Source organism: Tachypleus tridentatus, chromosome 10 (genome assembly GCF_004210375.1).
Source record: "Tachypleus tridentatus isolate NWPU-2018 chromosome 10, ASM421037v1, whole genome shotgun sequence".
In the NCBI taxonomy this organism is placed as follows: domain Eukaryota; kingdom Metazoa; phylum Arthropoda; class Merostomata; order Xiphosura; family Limulidae; genus Tachypleus; species Tachypleus tridentatus.
This window is the reverse complement of record NC_134834.1, coordinates 146146979-146172355: the sequence shown is the minus strand read 5'-3', so window position 1 is coordinate 146172355 and position 25377 is coordinate 146146979. Positions and strand designations below refer to the sequence as shown.

The window sequence follows — 25377 nt, the reverse complement described above, 5'->3', positions numbered from 1 at the left end:
AACCATGGGGGCGTTATGATCAATCCCACTAATCGTTGGTAAAAAAATAGCCCAAGAGTTGGCGGGGGGCGGTGATGATTAGCTGCCTTATCTCTAGTCTTACACCAGTCAATTAGAGACGGCTAGCGCAGATAGCCCTCATATAGTTTGCGCAAAATTCAAAACAAACAAACAAACAAAATCTGATTTTTGTGTACAAAGAACTTATAACATTTACTAAAAAATTAATGACAAAATTATAATAATAAATTATATATTAATACAAACCCGTGTAGCTTCGCGCGAAATAAAAAAAAATCTAGGTTTCATGTTTTTCTATAAGACACCACCGTGTTATTCTTCTGTGCACAAAACATGTTCGCAAATTTTCAAGTTACAACGTATACGTCGCTGGTCCTCATGGATAAAGTTAATATCGTAACTTTCTAAGTTTCCATTATCGCGCATAACGTTGGATTTACATAACGTTGGATTGTACCGATTGCCATGTAGCTATAACAAATACTTTCTCTTTTGTAATTCACAAGATATTTTATCTTATATGTATTGCGAACCGTGGTGTCTATCCGCGTGTTCTTCTGTCCACCGTTTCCTGTGCTAGAAAAGCTGCGCACGCAAGAAAAGATCAACATTCACTTTTGAAATGACAGAAAAACTATTACTTTTTGCAGTAGCTCAGATGATTATTACTATCGGTGTGGTGTTAACATAAAAATGATTATTGCTATCGGTGTGGTGTTAACATAAAGATGGTTATTATTATCGGTGTGGTATTAACATAAAGATGGTTATTACTATCGGTGTGGTGTTAACATAGAGATAGTTATTACTATATCGATATGGTGTTAACATAAAGATGATTATTACTATCGGTGTGGTGTTAACATAGAAATGGTTATTACTATATCGATATGGTTTTAACATAAAGATGATTATTACTATATCGATATGGTGTTAACATAAAGATGGTTATTACTATCGGTGTGGTATTAACATAAAGATGGTTATTACTATCGGTGTGGTATTAACATAAAGATGGTTATTACTATCGGTGTGGTGTTAACATAGAGATGGTTATTACTATATCGATATGGTGTTAACATAAAGATGATTATTACTACATCGATATGGTGTTAACATAAAGATGATTATTACTATCGGTGTAGTATTAACATAAAGATGGTTATTACTATCGGTGTGGTGTTAACATAGAGATGGTTATTACTATATCGATATGGTGTTAACATAAAGATGGTGATTACTATCGGTGTGGTATTAACATAAAGATGGTTATTACTATCGGTGTGGTGTTAACATAGAGATGGTTATTACTATATCGATATGATGTTAACATAAAGATGATTATTACTACATCGATATGGTGTTAACATAAAGATGATTATTACTATCGGTGTAGTATTAACATAAAGATGGTTATTACTATCGGTGTGGTGTTAACATAGAGATGGTTATTACTATATCGATATGGTGTTAACATAAAGATGGTGATTACTATCGGTGTGGTATTAACATAAAGATGGTTATTACTATCGGTGTGGTGTTAACATAGAGATGGTTATTACTATATCGATATGATGTTAACATAAAGATGATTATTACTACATCGATATGGTGTTAACATAAAGATGATTATTACTATCGGTGTAGTATTAACATAAAGATGGTTATTACTATCGGTGTGGTGTTAACATAGAGATGGTTATTACTATATCGATATGGTGTTAACATAAAGATGGTGATTACTATCGGTGTGGTATTAACATAAAGATGGTTATTACTATCGGTGTGGTGTTAACATAGAGATGGTTATTACTATATCGATATGGTGTTAACATAAAGATGATTATTACTACATCGATATGGTGTTAACATAAAGATGGTTATTACTATATCGATATGGTGTTAACACTGAGATGCCCGATTTGATTTTATTTAATTCTTTTTTATGTAACAACAGTTCTGCGTTTGATAAACAAAATCAAACACATATCTTAAACATAAATATGTGGATTTTGCAGTCTAAACAACACCTGATAAGTCAAACAAATCCACTAGTATGATAAATACCTGAAGCTTAGTAGTTAGCATTTTAGGCTGGGGATCTGCAGTTTCATGACTGGCACTCCACTAAACCCATTAAAAATAACAAATCATCATCCACCGTTTGGTGTTTTGGGTGAGTTACGACGGGGTAACTATCAAATCCCACCTTTCGATTAGAGTAGTCCAACAACAGGCGGTGGTTGGTGTTGATTAGCTACATTCCCTTTAGTTTAGTACTTCAAAATTAGCCCTCGAGTTGCTTTGATTGAAGTTGAAAACAAATCACACCAAATAAAAGGTTCTTATCTGTAAAATGGTCAACGTATAACTTATGTAGTAAAGCAATAGCTGCAGTGTCTCCTTACATAGTAATATACATGACCATTACACAATGCTAACAATGACCAACCACCTTCTCTCGGAAGTACACTGGCTTGAATTTAATTCTAATGCACATAGCAACAGGAGTTTCATTGGAGACTCATATGCCTTTACTTCTGTCTCTCACAGTAGATGAAATCTTTGTTACAAGTTGTTAACTAACTACTCTCTCATGTTTACACATACATAAAATACAAATTTATCGTGTTTGTCTGTCTGTCCGTTGTTTAACGACTTCTTCGTCGCTGAGCCAGTCTCAACCAAACTTTGTGGGATGATATTATGGAACAAGGGGCATGTTAACGGTGGTTTCACAACCTCCTCCACTCCCCTTATTGCTGTTGTTGAATATTATTATCTTTGACGCAAGTTAACATTAACTTCATTAATTAATACCGCCATGTATTTACACTTAAAAATATTATATTTCCTATAACACAACACACATAGCGTGGGAAGAAGGTACACAAACATCTTATATATCTCAGATACTGTACTAGAGCTCTCTAAGAAGGAAAGCATAGAAAAAAAACATGACCGTTACTATTGCAATAATAAATTCAACTAAAGTTTCTACTCTAACAGCCACCATAAAAATTATATGAAAAGCCATTTCTTGAGCTATATCTTTTCCTACTTTGACCTGTGACCTTTCAATCACCTGAAACAGTGTAGGAGGATCTTAGGAGGCGAGTGTTGAAAGTAGGTAAGAGAAAGTATCCCTACACCCACTACTTTTTCCGCTACCGCTTCCTACAGAGTCACCCCGGACAATCCCACAGTTTATATCATGTTTCAAGTATATACATATTAAGTTCTTACAATTTATACGAAACATTTAACGTGCTAATAATGAATACTGTAGTAATATGCTTTGTTATAAATAAATTGTGTGAAAGTTAGAACTTTTGTATGATTTATCATAACACTCCCACACACATTTTTTTTTAAAGTTCATAACCCGAACAAAAGAAGGGTGCCTCAACTTGTGTATAATAAATCTTATATCTATTATCAACTGAATAATATGTCTCAAGTTACATCAACTATGTTACATCAGTTAGATTAACAGGATGAAATATTAAAATTCAAAATTAATTTTATATATCCTTACCCACGAAATCCAAAGTACTATACACTTTATTTATAACTCCACCTTTACACTTTTCTCATATAGATCAGGGTTTGGCACTACCTAGTTTTCCGATTACATGGTTTAGTTTGTTTCAAATTCCGTGGAAAGCTACAAAGGGCTATCTGTACTAGCCATCCCTCATGTAGCAGTTACAGACAAGAGAAAAGGAAGCTAGCCAATACAACCTACCACCAGCTCTTGGATAACTTTCGTTACCAACGAAGAGTATAATTGACAGTCAGATTAAAATGTCTCCACTGCTGAAGTTGCAAGCATGTTCGATGTGCCGGGAATTCGAACCCACGACTCATAGACTGTGAGGCAAATGTCCTAACAACTAGTCTATGTTAGGCCCCGTTTAAGTGAAAACTTGGATTGTTTTCTCCTTGCGGTGGTATAGATTTAGGTTTTGAAAAAGGTGTTTTGTTTCCGTAGTCTTGCGAAAATGTACACATAAAATTACATGCGCACAGTTTCCCTGAGTTTGCACTGACAGACTACACGGAAAGCAGTCAACAGCACTTACCGCTAACTCTTGGACTACTTTTATCAGTAGTAGGTTATCTCTATTACTCTTATAACTCGCCTAAGGGCCTCAAGTACACAGCTCATTTTCTCGGCACTGAGACGCAAACCATTAATTATTGACCTTCACAATTTAAGAACACTGACCACATTGTCAGCGAGAGCATGACTAAATCTAATTTTGTAGTGTGTTATCAATACCATTATGACCGTTTTTTTCGAAATGATTCGACTACGTATATTTTCATTTAACTTTCAATAAAAAATTTTTATGATTGAAAATTTTGGTCATAAAATAAACGCAAAACTTTACGAATATTTTCCTAAGTTAACTTCTTAGTATAACCACACCTTTGAGTTAAGGCAAAGCGAGTTATGTGATACTCTTAGAATTCGTGCCAGAATTACTGTTATGTCACTAGAAGCCCTAAAGGGATACGTGGAAGGAGATATAGTCTTTCTGTTAACTAGCAGTGTGAGAGGAGAACTGGCATCAAGGACCAATGTAAACAAATCAAAGTCCTGTAAGCCAGCTCCGCCGCAGGAGATACGTTTAATATTATGATACTTTGAGTGAAATAAAAAGTACTTAAAATAAAAGAACTATATCAAACGTATTATTTTCTTACGAAATGTTGGTTTTCCTTACAAGTTTTGAGAATTTTTTTAAAATTAGGTCACTGAATAACAATGCTAAGTACTAAACTCGAAATAACCAAAACTTCGCCAAAGGAGACCCCAAGTAGCACGGCTATATGTCTGCGGACTTACAACGCTAAAATCCACGTTTCGATACCGTGGTGGGCAGAGTACAGACAGCCCATAGTACAGCTTCGTGCTTAACTTCCAACAATCACAGAAGAATTCGAATTTGATATTCAACCCGAACTGCAGTTTATGCACACGTGAGTAACTGGGTCAGAAAACACAAGGATTCATGTGTAGCCGTTCTTAATTTTGAATAACTGACCGAAAGAAAAGCATCCAGCCAGCAGTATCCGCCACTACATAGGCTTTGTTTGAATCATTGAACTGACTTATGGAATTAACTGTCACTTTAATAACATGCCAGTAAGTGCAGAAGTGTTTAGCTCCATCAAATCTCAAACCTTCGACCTCCTATCCAATAGGCTCATCATTAGTAGTTACAAATCGATTACCCTTACTACATATATATGTATTAAACAATTGTTATGTATTATTCCGTTCTTAAATCATTCCAGCTTCCATGCTCAGAAAAGCTGTTCCCTGTCATAAACTAAAGACGGTGTCGTGCAACTGGCCCGGCATGGCCAGGTGGTTAAGGCACTCGACTCGTAATCCGAGGGTCTCGGTTTCGAATCCCCGTTACATCAAACATGCTTGCCCTTTCAGCCGTGGGGGCGTTATAATATGATGATCAATCCCACTATTCGTTGGTAAAAGAGTAGCCCAAGAGTTGGTGGTCAGTGGTGATAACAAGCTGCCTTCCTTCTATTCTTACACTGCTAAATTAGGAAGGCTAGCGCAGATAGCCCTCGTGTAGCTTTACGCGAAATTCAAAACAAACAAACAAAATAAAAGCTCAGAGATACAGCTTTTAAATGGTGTATTTATTTTTATTTTTTGTTCAATATTGTTAAAATGTTTCGATCACTTGTGTGGCCGTCATCAGGAAACGAACTTGAAACTTTGGTAAACCTTATCAACCTTCAATTCTAATTCTAAAATATTATAATAAGCATCAAATTTGAAGTTCACTGTTGTTAATTTTTTAATCAGTCGTCCATAACTCTTCCCTCTGACTAATAATAAAAACTTCTAATGTTCATCGTTATGAAAAAATGAAACATATTTACTTGCTCTACAAGTGGTCCAATTTATAAGACAACTTTAACATTGGAGGATTTGAGGTTCGAAAGTTTGGTTTCGTTTGTTTTGAATTTCGCTCAAAGCTACGCGAGATTTATCTGCGCTAGCTATCCTAATTTAGCAGTGAAAGAGGAGAGGGAAGGTAGCTAATCATCACTACCCACTACCAACTCTTGAGCTGCTCTTTTACCAACGAATAGTGGGAATAACCGTCACATTTTAATGATTCCACGGCTAAAATTGTGAGCATAATTGGTGAGACGAGGATTCGAAGTCGCGACCCTCAAGTTGCGAGTTCAGTGCCCTAACCACCTAGCGGTTCCAAAGTAAACACCTAATGACTAACATATTGCCGACATCTTAGTGGTTGAGTTCTGGTTCATAAACTGTAAAAATAAGTAAGATTGGAATGCGGGTTGCCGTAGAATATAATTTATTTCGAATATAAACAGCCTTCAGATACAATACAAGATTATACATTTATTATTAATCGCAAAGCTGCACTATGAGCTAGATGTGCGGTTAGTGCTGCAGGGATCGAGCCCTAAATTTAACCATGAGCTACCATTAAGGTTACAATCCAAACACCGTAAACAATAATTTCATAAATACATTCATTTATAGATTCTGGATATAATACAGGATTTTATAATTACGGTTACAATACAATCAGTATCTGTTGCGTCCCCCGCAAGTACAGCGTTATTTCTACGGATTTAAACGCTAAAATCAGGGGTTCGACTCCCCTCAGTGGGCTCAGTAGATAGCCCGACGTGGCTTTACTATAAGAAAACACACACACACACAGACACTATCTGTCGCTCCACGCTGGTACAGCGGTAAGTCTACGAATCTACAACTCTCACCTCAGCGGTTCGATTCCTCTCGCTGGGCTCAGCAGATAGCCTGATGTGGCTTTACTATAAGAAAACACACATAAAGTATCTATTTAAAACATATTATACAGTCTTAACCGCTGGCAATATGGTTTAAAAAATCTAATATATTTAATATTCATGAAGATGCCCAATTAACTGTCTGAAGCCTATTAAATGTCCTTTCGCCTTAAAAAACGTCAGAAAAAAAACGAATTATTAACGTCAATGAAAGTCTAAAACCACTACTAATTAGAAACATCGTTTAAAATTAACACCTTCAAGAATAACACCTAACTCCAGCTCACCTCTGTAGTATTATAATGCGGGCTGCCACAAGAATTCAGTTCCTTTTGGAGTTAAATAAATAATTTTATTGTTCAATACATGATTGTTTTGTTTATTTTTGTTACAAATAGGTTACTCAATGTGGAACGGGAACAAGGCTTGAAATCGAATGCGACAAAGTTTCAAAATTCCACTACAGCAGCTTGTCTTTTCGTATATAAAAAGAAACAACAACAAATGGCTTAAAAACGTAGATCAAGAAATACCTTACTATATTTACATATATATATATTTCGTTAGTGAAAGCTATAAAACAAGGGTAACTTCGTTCTGGTTAGGTAGCCATCAGAGTTAGATATTACGGTCAGGTGGCGCAGGCAGGTGAATGTCTAACATGAACCAAGGTGAACGGAAGGCGTGCCCTACAACACGATAGCTAAATTCCCTTCAAAAGTGTTAGAAAATTATCAGTTCTTCGTGGTGACTTCCAGGTATGTAAGTGAAGACGTTTAGCGCATCACTGCATTTTCTCTTTGGCATTCTGAAAAAGAAGAGTTCTGTTAAAACTACACAGTCTTTCTCCTCCGAGCTAGTTAAGAACAATCGTGCTTCGTCAACTTTTGGAGGCTGTAGTTGATCCGAGTGACTGGGTGCTGAGTCTCTTTCGATTTTGTGAAAGCAGAGCTCCACGATATTTCCTGCCTTCCCTGTAACCAATCTCCGGTTTTGAATATACTCGCTAATTTTGTGTATAGGGCTGAAATTCTGGGAAAGTTAATGATGGATTCGTCAGTTAGACCAAGAAATGTGTGGATTGTGGTACTTTTATTCGTTGTACTTTGTCTATCGAGACATTCAGGTAAGAAATATTTTATTTTCCTTTGTGCTATTTCAGGTGCCAATACTACCACAAATACAGATGAAAAAAGCGCACAACACAAACGTTTTTATAACTGTTGTGATACTGTTAATAAAGCTTCTACCTGTTTCAATATCGTTAATAAACGTTCTGGTTGTTGCAATGTCGTTAATAAGGGTTTTAACTCTTGTAATATTTGTAATGAAAGCTGTAGTTGCTGTAATATTGTTAATAAAGGTTCCAATTGTTGTGATATTGTTAATAATGCTTCTACCCGTTTCAGTATCGTTAATAAAGGTTCCAATTGTTGTGATATTGTTAATAATGCTTCTACCCGTTTCAATATCGTTAATAAAGGTTCCAATTGTTGTGATATTGTTAATAATGCTTCTACCCGTTTCAATATCGTTAATAAAGGTTCCAATTGTTGTGATATTGTTAATAATGCTTCTACCCGTTTCAATATCGTTAATAAAGGTTCCAATTGTTGTAATATTGCTAATAAAGCTTCTACTCGTTTCAATATCGTTAATAAAGGTTCTAATTGTTGTAATATCATGCATGAATGTTCTAATTGTTATAATGTCGTTAATAAAGGTTCTAATTGTTGCAATGTTGTAAAAAATTCAACAACTTACTCATATAACCCATCTTCCAGTTGCTTGTCTAATGTTCTTATAAATGTTTGAGCTTACGTTAACTATATATATCTTTTAATACCTTGACCAAAAAGACATACCTTTCTGATCGAGGTATTTTTACACCTCTGTAAAATAAATAATTTATACTAAGTTATAGAGGAATATAAGAATTTTTTTTTATATTACGAAGCTTTGTCACTCCATACTGTTAGGACCAATACTTTAACTAGGAATGGATGTGACGATAGTTACCTGTAATTGTATTTAACAGTTTTCTCTTAATTATATTGAAGCAAGATTAAGTGTATTAAACTGGACGAATCAAGAATTAATGTACTCAGTATTATAAATGAATGAACGTGCTGTTGTTATCAGTATAAATGTCTAGCATTGAAGCTCACTTGTATTTTATTCTATCCATCAGCATCAGTTATAAAGGTTGCCGTCAACAAAGTTACAGAACCTAATGTAAGCATAAAAGATGCTGTCGACAAAGTTACAGAACCTAATGTAGAAACAAAAGATGCCGTCGACAAAGTTACAGAACCTAATGTAGAAACAAAAGATGTCATCTATAATGTTACAGAAGCTAATGTAGAAATAAAAATTGGTGTTAACAATAATCCAGAAACTACTGTAGAAACAGTGGATGCTGTTAACAATAACCCAGAAACTACTGTAGAAACAGCGGATGCTGTTAACAATAACCCAGAAAATACTGTAGAAACAATGGATGCTGTTCACAATATCCCAGAAACTGCTGTAATAACGGAGGATGCTTTTAACAATGTCCCAGAAACTACTGTAGGAACAGTGGATGTTGTTAGCAATATCCCAGAAACTACTGTAGAAACACAGAATACAGTCAATAATATCCTAAAAATCACTGTAGGAACAGAGGATGCCGTCAACAATATAGAACTAAAAGATGAAGACAGTTCAATGTTAAAATTGTCGAATGAAAACAGAGAAAACACAAACTTTTCTTTTCCATTATCTGTTATGGAAGAAGTTACGAGCAACGCTGGAATTATTCAAAGTGCAGCTACTGGTCATTCTACGATCACTGTGTCATTTACATCTGCTACAACAACGGCAACGGAATTTGAAGAGGAAGATAAGAAAAGTAATACTCCAACTGACGAACTGTTTCTGTCTTCTTTGAATATTTCATATCCAACATCAACACAAGAAAAACAATACAGAAATACTTCTTCCTCTAACTTGTCATCTGGTATAATAAAGTCCACAGAATCAGGATATGATGAATCGAATTCTCACAACAATCCTTCCTCTATCACAATGGATATGAAACAAAGATTAGAGAACACGAAAATAAGTTCTTCAAATGAAAACTTTTCATTTTCAACCGACTCTTTGGGGAAAAAAGCAATGACAATCGAAAGAGAAGATGACGTAAACTTTAAGCGTGACATCCCAATAGTCATGAAGTCAACGGAAACAAGTGGAGTAAATGATAGAAAAACAGATACTGTGCTGACCGATGATCTCAGCGTCACCAAAATGGCAAATGCTGGTACTCAGGGCTCTACCTTTCTTTCCGTGGGTGAAAATGAAATATCTGGAAACACCCACAAAAAAGCCCAAACCCGATCTAATTTGAGTAATGTAGACAACTCTACTGAACTGATCAGAATGAAAAGCTATGACAAGTCCAACATCTACTCAGAAGAGGGTTTACAGGAGGAACTGATAACAGACGATGAAAAATTAACGAATTTCACAATAGAAGTTTCTGTAAATTCACAGAAATCATTAACGACAGAATCACCAGCGTCTGTTGCAGTTGGTGAAGTAGAAGTAGTAGAACCACATGATGAAAAATTATTACAGGAGAACGATAATAAAGGAATGAAAATCAACATTCCTTCAAACTTAAATATGAAACCGATGGAAGACCTAATTATTTTAAAAACTACTGGGTCGGGATTAAGTTTCAGTGAAACAACTAAAATCGTTAATGATATTCACACAACGGAGTTTCCAGAAGTCATTTTGACCCCATCACACGTCTTGACGAACCTGTTTGGTGAGAAAGTGACAAAGAGTGAAAACCTATCTTCACCAGTTAACAAAGCTTCAACAGGTGACAATGTCCCAGTTATACTGACTGACTGTGGAAGCGACAAAACTGAAGATTTTAAGACAACCACAACTGAAATTTCAACAACTGAAGAGGATATTACGATGATCAATACTTTACAAACAAATTTTCAAAACAAGCCTAAAACAGAGATCAATTTCCAAAATAACACTTCTGAGAGAGTGGAGATTGCTTCTGGACAGCCCAAAGAGTTCAAACCTTCAGATGTAGCATTCCCTTCAAAAAATACGAAGAGCGATACACAAATCTCAGAAAAAGAACCAGCGATAATCTCAGGTGGCAGTTTAGATGTATCTACTTCATTAATTCCAAATGAACTTTCACAGACAGAAGGTAGTAACTTCTATAACTTGCCTACAAAGAAACCAGAAACTCGTGATGAAGAATCTGTAAGTGGTTTTGCAACTAATAAGGATACAGAGAATATCAATCAAGATAAGTTAACTGCTCATTCCAAAAGAAATTCAAAAGAACTTCTCTTGGGAAGACGTGTTCCAGATGAAGAAGGAATTAAAAGTGTCATAGATCCTAATCACGAGACTTTCTTTGAAATCAAAGGCAACAAGAGGCAAGAAGCCAGAACGGGAAGAAAGAGAGTAATGGAAAACGAATTTATTACTGACGATACTTACAGGTTAACAGAAAGTCCTCTAAGTACTGATGACAACTGCCCCAAAGATTGTTCAATCACCAAGGTTCTAGACCCAGTATGTGGCACAAACGGAAAGGTTTACGATAGCCTATGCTTTTTACATAAAGAAAATTGCGGGTGAGTTTGAGTTGCTTTTTTTATTTAAAGTATCTAATTTATTTACTTCTGCACTGACAAACTTTTCTCTTTACGTGGCCAATGTATTACTGTTGTTGTTTGTTTTAGGACAACGCACATTAGGGTATTAGTCGTGTCAATCGCGGGAAATCGAACCTGGAACTTTAGAGTTGTAAGTCCGGAAATATAGCTATCATACATACATCGAACTTGAGGATTTTCAATTTCTACTGCATTTTAGAGCAACGTACTTACACAGTGATGTATTTTTTGTATGTTAGACTTATTAAGATTCTATTTTGATAAGTAGAAGTTATTTTTCTTGTGCCCTGAAGAAACATAATAAGAAAAAAGTGCCTTTGTTTTATCATATTTTAATCTTATTTTGTTCTATTAGTCATATGAATTTTGAAAACGTAGTTTTTTAAATATTTCCGCAATCCCAATCATCCTTCTTAAGAATTAGTCAGTTTTACAAAATTTATTCCTTTATCTTAATATATTTTCTTTAAATGTATAATTACAATATTATCCATTAGCCTAATTATTCTGTCTCCCAGGTTGTTTCTTTGTTTGTTTAGAATTTCGTGAAAAGCCACATAAGGGCTAACCGTCCCTAATTTAGCAGTGTAAGACATGAGGGAGTCATCACCACCCATTGCCAAATCTTGGGCTACTATTTTACCAGGGCCCGACATGGCTAAGTGTGTTAAGGCGTTCGACTCGTAATCCGAGGGTAGCGGGTTCGAAGCCCGGTTGCACCAAACATACTCGCCCTTTCAGCCGTCGGAACGTTATAACGTGACGGTCAATCCCACTATTCGTTGGTAAAAGAGTAGCCTAAGAGTTGGCGGTGGGTGGTGATGACTAGCTGCCTTCCCTGTAGTCTTACACTGCTAAATTAGGGACGGCTAGCGCAGATAGCCCTCGAGTAGCTTTGCGCGAAATTCAAAAACAAGAACAAACACTATTTTACCAACGAATAGTGCGATTGACCATCGCGTTACAACGTTCCCACGGCTGAAAGGGTAAGCATGTTTGATGGGACGGAGATTCGAACAAATGAACAAATTCACCAAGGAACTAACATATATAAATCTCTTTTATGAAGAGAGATTGGTCTTTTATATGCATAAAATTGCTATTTATTACCTCCTTCTTTAATTGGGGTTAAAATGTTAGTTTTTAATTAAACTAATATCGGTATATCTACTGAAACAAAGGTAAAAAATATCATTGTAAACCAATGCAGGAGAGCTAAGGTAAAACAAATGAAAAAAAAAGGTAGTTATCTATACTTACAAACAGGCAGAATAACAGACAGAAACAGTTAATTTAGTTGTGTGATTAGTTATGCAATAGGCCCGGCACGGCCAGGTGGATTAAGGCGTTCGACTCGTAATCTGAGGGTCACGGATTCGAATCCCCATCACACTAAACATGCTTGCCCTTGCAGTCGTTGGGGCGTTATAATGTGACAGTCAATTCCACTATTCGTTGGTAAAAGAGCAGCCCAAGAGTTGGTGGTGGGTGGTGATGACTAACTGCCTCCCCTCTAGTCTTACACTGCTACATTAGGGACGGCTAGCGCAGATAGCCCTCGTGTAGCTTTGCGTGAAATTAAAAAAAAATCTGTTATACATTAGCTCCAACAGTGGCACAGCGGTACGTCTCCGGACTTACAACTCTAGCAACCGGGTTGAGAAACAGAGCACAGATAACCCAATGTGTATCTTTGCGCTTAACTGTAGCCAAAGACAAAATATACAATAGTAAACACCGATGAAACATTTCGTTTAAAAAGAGAGAGAAATTTGTATCAGAACTTTATAGCGTAACAAACCATAAATTTTGTGTCTCATACAGCGGTGACGTAAAGGTGGGTAGCTGGGAGTTCTGTAGAGGGCAACACCATCTATGCCCCTCTACGTGTCTCGATATCTATGAGCCAGTATGCAGTGAAGACAGCGTCATTTATCGCAATCCTTGTATAATGCAACGCCAGAATTGTGGGTAAGTGGTATTTATATTTAATTTTTATTGATTTGTATTCGTAATTACAATACGTTAAATTGTATTAAAGCAGTCAACACTTTGCTGAGTAAAAAATAACTGTTAATTAGTTTTAGAAATAACTATTATTGGGAAAGCTTTAAATGTGAATTCAATACTAGTCGGGTAAAGAATGGTTACATGATTTTCTGTATTTTGATTTTTTCGAAATTAGCCTCAGTTTACTATTTCATATAAAAATTGCACAGTCATGACATGATTGTAGCAAACCTCAGGCAACAATGGGTGACGGACCCTTAGTCCCATGGCTCATTACTCCAAAGGCCCAATAGTCCGAAGATGTAAGTTGTTTATGTAACAGTTAAATTGATTGTTTGTTCAAATTTTAAAAACTTTATAACAGCTTTACCCCAGCATACAACCTAAAATGTTGCAATTTCTCATTAATAGATAATGTTACTTTATTATATGCATGTATCGTGTTAGCAATAGAACCCACATATTTACGCACAAGGATTTGATTTGGGAAGTTAGCTCTTCTGACAGAATGAACATTTGAAGTTCTTATTCCACAGTATTATATCCCCGACTAATTAAGCATGTTGAACGCTTTCTTCAGTCAGTAAAATTATCTTTACACCGAGCCAATAAAATATCCTGAACCCCACCACCACCACCCCCGCAAAAAAGTGCCCTTTAAACTTTTCGTTTGAGGTTACACTTATCTATTATGGGCCTAATACTGTGTTTATTCATTCAGTTTTGAATTATACTGCAAAAAAAACAACAAAAAAAAACCTGTGACCACTGGACCTTCGGAATACTGGGCTGTCACCCAACAATGTCACGTTTAGTGCTTTTACGTTATAATATTTTGTTTGGTTTTTGTTCTTAAATATGTACATCTGGAAATATATTAAAGCTTACATCAGGTTTTGTGTATTTGTAAGCTGTGTGGATTTCAGAAACAAACTACTAGTAATTTGAAGTGTTTGATACGTAGAAATTTCAATAATATTACCATTAATATTAATATCAAACCAATACTTACACCTAAGCTAATATTTTGTATTATCAGTTTAGAAAACGAGCTTACAACTAGCCGACATCTTTTAAGATGGCCGCACCCCATGAAATGTATTAGATTAGGGCCTAAAATGTCGTTGAAAACGTGTTTAACTTGAGTTTTTAATCACTTTATTATATAGTATTATACTTCACTAATTCATAAATAATTTTGTATGCTTCTTAAGTATTATCTGTAATAACCAGTAAAAAAAAAAAAAAAAACCATTTTCCACTCCTAGGGCTTGGGTTAAAGTTTCGAAAAGTTTACGCTGAGCTAATTACAGTTGTTTTATGAATCATGTTTAATTGCAAACATTTGTTTTCCTTTAAACTAAACTCATACGTTATTAAAAGGTACAAACAACTGGGTTGTTCACTTATCTGAGATCCTGTTTACGTAAGACCTTAGCCCCTTTTATCATGCAGATTTCCGCTCGCATTACTATCCATTATTAACCGACCATGAAACACAGTTCTTATGTTGATATTATGACGCTGACCTAGGTCACCAAGTCAACATGACAATGAGACTTGCGTGAAAACTTACTAGTGTAAGCTGTACGAGTTAGTTTATCAAACGACCGGACTCCAGATATCAGACTGCCCAACCGCATCCTTTTGTTTTTCTTTAAACCACTATGAATACAATAGTTGTTTCATCTGTTGGGTTTCATACTGTGCATGGAAGTTCTTCCCCATGACATTTTAAGTTCAAAGGTCAGTGCCATTTGCAGCTGTTCAAGGTTATTAAGGTTATTGTGTACTAAATTATATTTAATTCATTTTGTTTTTACTTGTTTTTCATTTGGTTTGGTTTGAATTTCGTGCAAAGCTACACGAAGACTATCTGCGCTAGCCGTCTTTAATTAATAGTGAAAGACTAGAGAAAATGGAGATAGTTAACACCACCCACCGCCAACTTTTGGGTCACTATTTGACCAATGAATAGTGGGATTAACTGTTACACTATAACACAGCCCAAGACTGAAAGGGTGAGCATGTTCAGTCAAGGGGATTCAAACCAGCGATCCTCAGATTGCGAGTCAAGCGCCTTAATCACCAGGTCATACTAGGTTTATTTTATTTGAGCTCGCTAGAATAACGAAAGTATATTATTACCTGTTCTTTAAAGTTTAAGAGTTTAAGAAGTACAGGGGTAGAATGTCTGGAAACATTTTAAATCAGGCATTAGTAAACATTTTGCTTAAAGAAGTTTATCTTTCCGATCATGATAAATTTAAAACCTCTACTCACTTCCAGTCATGTCAAAGGTCATCCCTCTGTTTGTTCTTACATGTAAAGATATGAAATAAACTCTCATTACTGTGCATCCCGCAGAAATCGAATCCCTAGTTGTGACATGATAAGTCCTCAATTTAATTTACCGTTGATTCATTGCCCTGTGAATATTAATTTAAGCAAAGTTTAAACGTTGACACCACAAAAAGTGATTAATTTTGTTTATGGTGTTCTTCGATATTCCCTCCTTGAAACATCTAGTTTGTTTGGAATAATTTATATTAGAATTTCTTCTTTTGTATTCTAAAACAACTTTAATTCCCTGAGAAGGTGGAGTTTGTGAACCATTTTTGCGTGCTTTAATTCAAAACTAAATGCAATTATATAAAGATATTTATCACTTATCTGCAAACTAAAATTCAACTTAGAGCAATCATTAGCTTACACACAAAAAACAGTACTGTTATGTGTAAGTTGCAACTAAAAACCATTTACAAATAACCTTATTTCGCTCTCATCCGGTTCGTTTCCAGTAAACGGTACCTTTTACGACAGATGAACTGAGTGGACAGGTCAGACCCGACAAGGATTGAGAAAGTCGTCCCTAATCTAAAAATTTTAATCAGAGGGAAAGTAAAATAGTTAACAGCACCCTCCGCCTACTCGGCAACTATTACCAAATAACGAGATTCACTGTTACTTCTATAACGCATCCAGAGTATACTGCGGAGCGAACCTTGAAGTCTCGAATTCACAGTCCTATCAAACAAAAATCATGCCCTCCCTTTGAAATGATACAAAGTTTTAAAAAAGTGAATAATCATACATAAGGTAAAGGCTAACAAAACCAGCCATAAAAAGTGTGCAATCTTTACATGGGTTTATGATTTCTCCACAAATCTTTTGTCGAAGATAATAATCGTTTCTTTGTTGTTAAGCTCAAAACCCGATTTTTAGCCTTATGGGCCTCCAACTAACCACTAAGCCACTTTGAGTAATTCACAAACTATTAAGATTCAAATATGACATCAAAATTTACTTCCATGAAGTATTTCTCTCTAAATTAAGGCTAGAATGACATGTGAAAATCGGCTTCGAAGATTTCGCTCGCTGTTGTAATGTAACACTAAAAGTAATGTGTAAAATGTCCTCCAATGAATAAATGGTAAAACTGAGGACACATTATTCTAAAATCCAGGGTTTGATTCTCCTTAGTGTATTATGTAGTTTAACGATAAAACAACATAAAAAAAGCAAATCATAGGACCTACAGTTTCTTTCAGAATTTTTGCGTAAAGCCAGCTACACAACCTACGTTTAGCCGTCCCTAACTTAGAATATTATAAACTAGAAAATAGGACAAGTCAACAGCGTTCAAAACCAACTCAACTGACTGAATGACAGGATTTCACCATCACTTTAATAACGCGCATACAGTCCTAAAGTGCGGAGGGCATTTTTATGGCAAAGAGCTGCAAATCCTTAACCCTCGTATTTACAGTCCGAGCATGATAACCACCAGCCCGAAAACGATACTGACTGTCGATTTAGTTAGCAAGGTTATAAAGTAAAATAAAAATTTATAGTGATATAAAAACAACAAAAATGACCAATTCACAGAAGGGTGGTTCACCTAATTAAACTTATTTTTCTTCAATTTTTGTGTTTTAAATAAAATCTTCATTAAAGCAAAAGTGTTCCCTTCAATAACGATATTCAACCAAACCTATCAACTTTCATTTAGTTAAGTGGTTCGGGTAACCATCACAAATGTTTTAAAAAGCTATTCTTTCGTGAAAAATCTTGATACAACAAATTAAGTTTGTTGTTCGTTTTTTGTCAAAACATTCTTCGGCGAAGTGACTTTTTTCTTGGCTTTTGTTTAATTTTCGCGCAAAGCTACACGAGGGCTATCTGCGCTAGCCATCCCTAATTTAGCAGTGTAAGGCGAAAGGGAAAGCAGCTAGTCATCACAACCCACCATCAACTCTTGGGCTATTCTTTTACTAACGAATAGTGGAATTGACTGTAACATTATAATGCCCCACGGCTGAAAGGGCGAGCATGTTTGGTTCGACGAGGATTCGAACCCGCGACCATCAGATTATGAGTCGAACGCCTTAATCCACATAGACATGCCGGGCCGCGAAGTGACTTCACATTTTGGTTGAAAAAAAATAGGTGGCGATAAATGTCCAAAATTACAATTACCCGCAATTTTTAATCGTTTTCTAATATATATATATATCTGTTACATAAATCGAACGCATACCTTTGGAGATGAAATATCTTTAAATTCTATCTTTATGTTCGTAAAAAAATGAATATATTAATGTAAAAAATAATATACAGACTAGCCACGACAATATAGATTTGAAATTTACAATTCTTATCCTAATACAGTTGTTGGATATTGTTTTATTATCCGTACATTTAAATTCGATATAGTTGCATTATTTTTTACCTACCGAATAGCTACAATATATTTGATAATCACAGAGATGATATTTTTCTTGTAAGAGAATGGATAGGTATCTAGAAGTATGTGCTTTTTTTCGTCAAACTCTTAAAAAATGAATATGTATTTCACTATTGTGGTAACCTAAAACATTATTTGTTAAAGGAAAGAAGTGAAGATCCAGAACCTTAAAAACTGTTACATCCGAGACAAAGGTGGGAATTTTCTTTTAACATTCGTACATAACGTTTTTTTTGTTTTCTTTAGAACATTTACTATACATTTATTATAAGTGATGTAATAATTAAATTAGAAATTTGTTCGTTTGTTTTGGAATTTCGCGCAAAGTTACACGAGGGCTATTTGCACTAGCCGTCCCTAATTTAGCAGTATAAGACTAGAGGAAAGGCAGCTAGTCATCACCACCCACCGCCAACTCTTGGACTACTCTTTTACCAAAGAATAGTGGGATTGACCATAACATTATAACGTCCCCACGGCTGAAATGGCGAGCATATTGGGTGCTAAATTAGAAATACCTTCGGCAAGATATATTTTTATGCTACGCTTTCAATTTCACTTTTGAATCTACTATAATGACATTATTAGAAATGTTATCTAACTAGAAGAGCTCCCTTTTTTAACTTACTTCTTTATTTAAATATTTTCTTACATCAGTAACTTTGAATGTTTAAGTACCTCCCTGCACACATACTAATTATTCAGCGACATATTAAAAATTAAAAACAAAATTTATTATTTAGAATGTATTTAAAGCTCTTGATTAACAAAAGCGACCTCTACCACTCAGTATTCTTCTATGTAAAACTAACTCGATCAGTTCATATTTTGCATTGATGACAAAGTTACTATGGTTAACTACCACTATTCCTATTTTTAATCTACTGACCAAAGGCAGCCAGTCATCAGCCCATTATCATGGATCAATCGATAATCTTATAACACTAATTTTGTAGTGTTAAAATAAAGACCTTACATCTGCTGGCTCTTATTCAATACTCGTGAAATATTAACTGTAAAGAATATTCAGAAAAGTAGCATTGGTAATTTGTACGCTTGTTTACAGATTTTCGTGTAAAGCTACACAAGAGCTATATGCTTTAGTCGCACCTGTTTTTTAAATGATAAACTCGGGGAAGGCAGCTGGTCAATAGCGTCGACTGCCAACTCTCGATTGACCAAATAATGAAATTTGGTCATCAGCCATATAACACACTCGCGACATCAAACTACGAAGCGCGATAACAGCATACAAACACGGATGCGTTTACCCACACTTTTAAAATAATTATTTTAATTTACAATATCATGAAGCATAAGAAATGGAAACTAAAGTGTCCTTATAATTAAAAACTGTTTACACATCCCATGTTTTTAACTTATCTATCATTTTATCCAATTTTGATTTATCAGGTATTCTCATCATAATTATTCAATGTAATAACACTTTGTGTAACGTTATATTTCGCAGAATTCCGCAATTACAACCCTTGTCCTCAACAGTGCCTCGAGGTTTACGATCCAACTTGTGGGTCAGACGGTCGTGTGTATTTCAACGAATGTTTCCTGCGGAAGAATACTTGTGGGTAAGATTTTATTATTATTATTGAATCTAGTAAATATTCTAAAGTTACTTTCAGTTTTTCCCATTAGCTTCATCAAAATAAACCACATTGAAGAAGACGTAAATGCCATCACACCAGTGACACAGCGGCATAACTGCGGACATACAATGCTAGAAACTGGGCTTCGATACTAGTGGTGGGCAGAACACAGATAGCCCATTCTGTATAGTATTGTGCAAAAGTGTTAAAACAAAGTTAAAACTGCAATTCAAGCTACTTTCAAAGAGCAATGGAAGGTAAATCAGAGGTAAAACACTAATTTTCATATTTAATATAAAATAAACTCAGTGGAATTGCTTGAGTTCAGCAAACAGCTGATATTTTCTATGTCCCACTTTTGCTTTAATAACTGCAAACAGTCTTTCAGACATTGTTGCATCATATTTAATTAAAATATCTTTTGATATTTTATTCCAAATGTCTCTAATACACTCCCATAAAGTTTCTCTGGGAGTAACTTTTGATTTGTGAAGTTGTTAATCTACCAAATCCCAGATTTTCTCAACTGGGTTGAGATTGGGGCTTTGTGGGGGCAACATTCGAATATTCCAGCAAAAATATATTCTCAAGACGGCTCTTATGGGTATTATATCCTTAATCAAAATAAAGTACCGAAACGTTGTTCTGTACTTTAAATTAATTAAAGATTTAATACCCATACCAGCCGTCTTGAGAATATATTTTGACTTCAAGTGGGTTTCTCGTCATTACGAATGACTCCATCAGCTTCTTTATTAGCTAAGTAATTTTTGCATATGTTGGATGAGTATTTGAGGACATTAACTTTTCGTTAGTAGAACCCTTACCAATAATATGCCAACTACTGGGTACATCATGATAGATTAGTATATAATGGTACTTGTGCTGGTACATTATTCCATCTATTTTGCAAATATCACCTGTAGCCTCAGCAGATAAAAAAAAGACAATAAACATCACACAGTCTCCCTCATGCTTCGTTGTAGGTGCTATGCATTTAGGTATCTTTGAACTTTCTTCCACCGAACGTATAACTTCGTTTTCAACCAAATATTTCCAATCATCATCAGTCCAGTTTTTGTACTATTTAGCGCATTCCAGTCTCTTGACAATATTTAGAGACTGAAGTAAAGGTTTTAAACTGACACACGACCAAACATTCCAATCTTATTAAGTCTTCTTGATACTTTAAATTTGGACATTTTTCTGTCATTTGGTACATGGTTGTTCATCTCAGGATTGAGATCAGTGACAGTCTTCCTTCTGTCCTGAAGGTTGTATAAACAAAGATACTTAACATCAGTATCAATGAGTTTAGGTGTTCTGTCTCTTCCTTTACTATTTTCAAATTTACCTGTCTTAGTCTCATGTTTTAGGGTGTAATTGACAGTGTATGTGGAGCATTTCAAGTTTGAAACAACTTGTCGTAGAGTCCAATCAGCATCATTTAAAGCTTTTATGCAAACTCTCTGCTCTACTGACAATTATCCATTTTCTTTTGTCCATCGCATGACAACAAAACTTAATATATAATGTTAAACACTGTTTTTATCAAGGTTTATTTGCGGAGTGCTATCAAATTTATTTCTTCTATAATATACCAGTACCATATGCTAGCTCCTTGCTAGTTTCTTTCTATATTGTTAAGACACTGCATGACAGTTATTTCAGACTCCAGATTTGATCAGTGTGTTTATTTAAGCAGAACCCTTATGACATACCCTTAGTACAAGTATATGGGAATTATAAAGAATGATATGTATTCTCACCCTGGTTCATTAAGTTTCAATAGGAATCACTGAAGCATTACCAGTGTTGAAATTTACATTCCTTGATGACATGGAAGAATTAGCCTATTAAATGGGAAACATGATAAAATAATCTCTTGTCTTAACACTTTAGCGCAGTACTATAACTTTGTGCTTACCTTTGAACAAACACAATATATATGTAACTATGAATATTATTCTGACCTGATGAGTGAAGCTTTAAGGCTTAGCCAATATAAACTTCTTGTTTTCCTGAAAAGCTTCTAAGCAATGATTTTACTCAGTTTAGTTATATTTCAGAGTAGAGGCAGAAATGTGTGGCTTCTTCACATTGATTCTAACTTTTATTAAATCTGTTTTTTATTATTCCATATCTTTATTGTAATTTTAATCTTTTCATAACTCTCTCAAATATTTCATATTTTCTTCTAACAATTTATTCCACATAACTCGTTCGATTCCACAAATTTTTGTTTTGTTTTGAATTTCTCACAAAGCTATACGAGGGTTATCTGCTCTAGCCTTTTCTAATTTAGTTGTGAAACACTAGAAGGAAGATAGCTTCTCCTCACCATCCGTTACCAATTTTGGGGCTACTCTTTTACCAACGAATAGTAGAATTAACCGGAACGTTGTAACGCCCCCACGGCTGAAAGAGCGAGCATGTTTGGTGGGACGGAGATTTGAACCAAAGAGTCGAGCTCCCTAACCATTTAGCCATGCTAAGCCTCACGTATGGAAAAGGAAGGGTTTGTTTGTTTTGAATATTCGAGAAAGCTACACGAGAGCTATCTGCATTAACCATCCCTAATTTAGCAGTGTAAGATTAGTGAGAAGGCAGCTAGTCACCACCACCCACCGCCAACTCTGGTGCTACTCTTTTACCAATGAATAGTGCAATTGATCGTCACATTATAACATCTCCACCGCTGAAAGGGCGATTATGTTTGATGTGACGAGGATTCAATCCTGCGACTCTCAGATTATGAGTCGAGCGCCCTAACCACCTATCCACGGTGGATCCAAAAAGGAGGGTGCCTTTTCGAAAAGACACAATTTTTTGTTTGTTTGTTTCGATTTTAAGTTTTCTTCCAGTTAAAATAGAGTTCAATTTTTGGGCATCAACTACACAAAATAGCACCTTTTTCTGATTTGAAAAATCAAAATATGATTGATATTTATGAAAGGTCAGAAGTTAAAATCATAAGCTCTTAAATGTGTCTAGGTAAAAAGTAACTTTCGATCTTTCGGATTAGATGGTCATTTTTATTTTCCTATTAATTAATTCGATGAGCTTAGCCTAACGTTTTTATGAAATCTTACAAGGAGAGGAATTCAAGTAGTGGACATGAAACAGTGCGTACGAGTTCGAGATTGTCCCCGGATTTGTGTTCCGTTTCCTGATGTTGTATGTGGTTCGGACGGTAAACTGTATCTGAACGAGTGTCGCCTTCTTCAAAAGAACTGTGGGTACGTAGTCCACTGTGACATATTGTATATTCTACAGCTGTTTATCTACTCTAACGTCTGTTTAGAGCTAACTCTCGTATACTGTAATATTATGACTTCAGTACAGCGTTGAGAAAACGACCTGTACAACAAAAGCAACCAGGGTACTATTAAAATTCATTAAAGTTATATATTTTAAAGTAGGTAATTAAAATATAACAAAATCACTTATCCAGTAAAAAACTAACAGATTTATTTTAAATAAAATTATAATGGTTATTTGTTCTGAGGGAAAAAACGAGTTTAGTTGAAAGTTAACTTTAGTATATCCAGATTAAAGATTTAATTATGAATCAGGATTTCGTAATCGTTTAGTATGTAAATCAAATATTTCTATTATTTCAGCGTGTAAAACAAGTGATGTACATAACTAACAATACGATATAATAAGTAGTTAATATGTACAGGGTGTTCGGAAAGTCACTGTGCACTTATATATTTATTAACAGACATGTTTCAATATAGAATACAGGAGGTAAATATGAATGACAGTTATAAACAATGTTGAAAGTGACCCCCGTTGGCATCAATACAGGCTTGGCTCGTTCTTATTTTGTTTCTAAACACCGCTATCAGTTGCTGGCTTGAAATAGACTGAATGAATGCTGTTATCGCTGCTTTCAAAACTGCACAGTGACTTTCCGAACACCCTGTATAATAGTAAATAAGTTATTTCAAATAACAAAATATGTTTAATGTTCATATTTGATATTGTGTCAATCGAAAGAATGAGAGTTAATAAAAATCTGATAATATTAAATTTTAAATAATAAGATTTGCTGGATAATACGATATTGTATGTTTTTTAATCTCGACAAATAAGGTGAAATAATATTTAAAACTATCAAATTTTACTTGTAACTAAAATTTATTATTGTTTTGTAACAGGTTAAAAAAATTAATCGCAGTTTAGTTGAGGATAACATAATTTCATAAATATTTATTTTTTTAACCTGGTGATTTGTTTTTTCAGAAAAGGTGTAAAGGTCGTGCCAGATAGTTTTTGCGGAAAACAAAGTTAAGTGAACTGAAGCAGTTGATAACGGTTATATTTAGATTTAGTTTTAACGTCGGTTTGATAATCTTATCTTTTACTAAAAGTTTTATATCGCTTGTAAAATAACATTTATACACACACATATATATATATTCAAACCTCGAAAATATATAAAATAAATGTTACTTCTTTTTTTATAAGGTATGCTAAAAACTTTATAGCCGGACAGCAGTTATACAATTCAATATTTTGTGAATGAAGACAAAACAAATAAAAAACAAGAAACATTTTCAGGAATGACAATAAGGAACATTACAGGGAACTTTATAATTATGAAACAACTACAACACCATAACAGAGTAATTCTCCATGTTAGGGTTAACTGTTCACTTAATATTGTATTTAAACTCCTTGACATAAATAAATAAATATCTTTACCATTGAGAAAGAACATTCATCCTGTTATTCTGTGATTGAGGTTCTCATTTTACACACGTTACGCAGTTGTTAGATTACTTGATATTAGAAATTGTATTCCAATAACAGAACAACGGACCGAAAATATTTTTTTTATTTTGAATTTCGCGCAAAGCTACACAAGAGCTATCTCCACTAACCGTCCCAAATTTAGTAGTGTAAAAATAGAGCGACGGCAGCTATTCATCACCACCCACCGCCAACTCTAGGGCTATTCTTTTACCAACGAATAGTGGGATTGACTATCATATTATAACGTCCCCACGGCTGCAAGAGCGAGCAGGTTTGGTGTGACGAGATTCGAACCCGCGATCCTCGGATTACGAGTCGAACGCCTTAACCCACCTGGCCATGCCAGGCTTGAAAATACTGAAACTATAAATAAGTTGTTGTTTTTTTAATACTTCCTCGTCTATCTTCCCTCTTGCCAAAAGCAAGGGTGAAAAGCATCAGGTTATTTATGATGCTTAACCGGCTATCTGCAATGCGCCCTTCGAAGGTATCAAACACCACATTTTAGCATTTTAACCCTTTAAACGTTTTTCTTGTATAAAGATGTAACTTGTGTATTACGAAAGAGAGTAAGTAGGCTTGATATGTTCTGCAATGAACAGTTCAAGTTTAAACTACAACCTTAGAAACCCGATAACCCAAAAGTTTTCGAAAGACAGATCCACAAATTATATTTAAACCGAAAAACGGAGGTCTA

General features: G+C 34.9%; 1 protein-coding gene and 1 long non-coding RNA gene across 2 annotated transcripts in view; one reads left to right on the top strand and one right to left on the bottom strand.

The window, feature by feature from the left end:
• Positions 1 to 7129: 7129 nt before the first annotated feature.
• Positions 7130 to 25377, bottom strand: part of LOC143230550 (uncharacterized) — a 57225-nt gene continuing 38977 nt past the window's right edge. The window contains exon 4 of the long non-coding RNA XR_013016505.1: positions 7130 to 7660. This is a non-coding gene — a long non-coding RNA (uncharacterized LOC143230550). The remainder of the gene's footprint in view (positions 7661 to 25377) is intronic.
• On the top strand, positions 7578 to 24386 carry LOC143230548 (uncharacterized). Its single transcript, XM_076464301.1, has 7 exons — positions 7578 to 7978; positions 9044 to 11513; positions 13380 to 13526; positions 18457 to 18506; positions 19784 to 19898; positions 23012 to 23155; positions 24168 to 24386. Exons 1-7 carry the CDS (start codon positions 7897 to 7899, stop codon positions 24214 to 24216), a joined length of 3057 nt encoding a protein of 1018 aa, XP_076320416.1. The 5' UTR covers positions 7578 to 7896; the 3' UTR covers positions 24217 to 24386.

Excerpts from the sequence above, each read along its gene's own strand:
- LOC143230548 (XM_076464301.1), top strand. The coding sequence starts at position 7,897 with ATGATGGATTCGTCAGTTAGACCAAGAAATGTGTGGATTGTGGTACTT. Across the intron at positions 11,514-13,379 it reads TTACATAAAGAAAATTGCGG|CGGTGACGTAAAGGTGGGTA; the intron begins GTGAGTTTGAGT and ends TGTCTCATACAG. Across the intron at positions 19,899-23,011 it reads CTGCGGAAGAATACTTGTGG|GAGAGGAATTCAAGTAGTGG; the intron begins GTAAGATTTTAT and ends AAATCTTACAAG.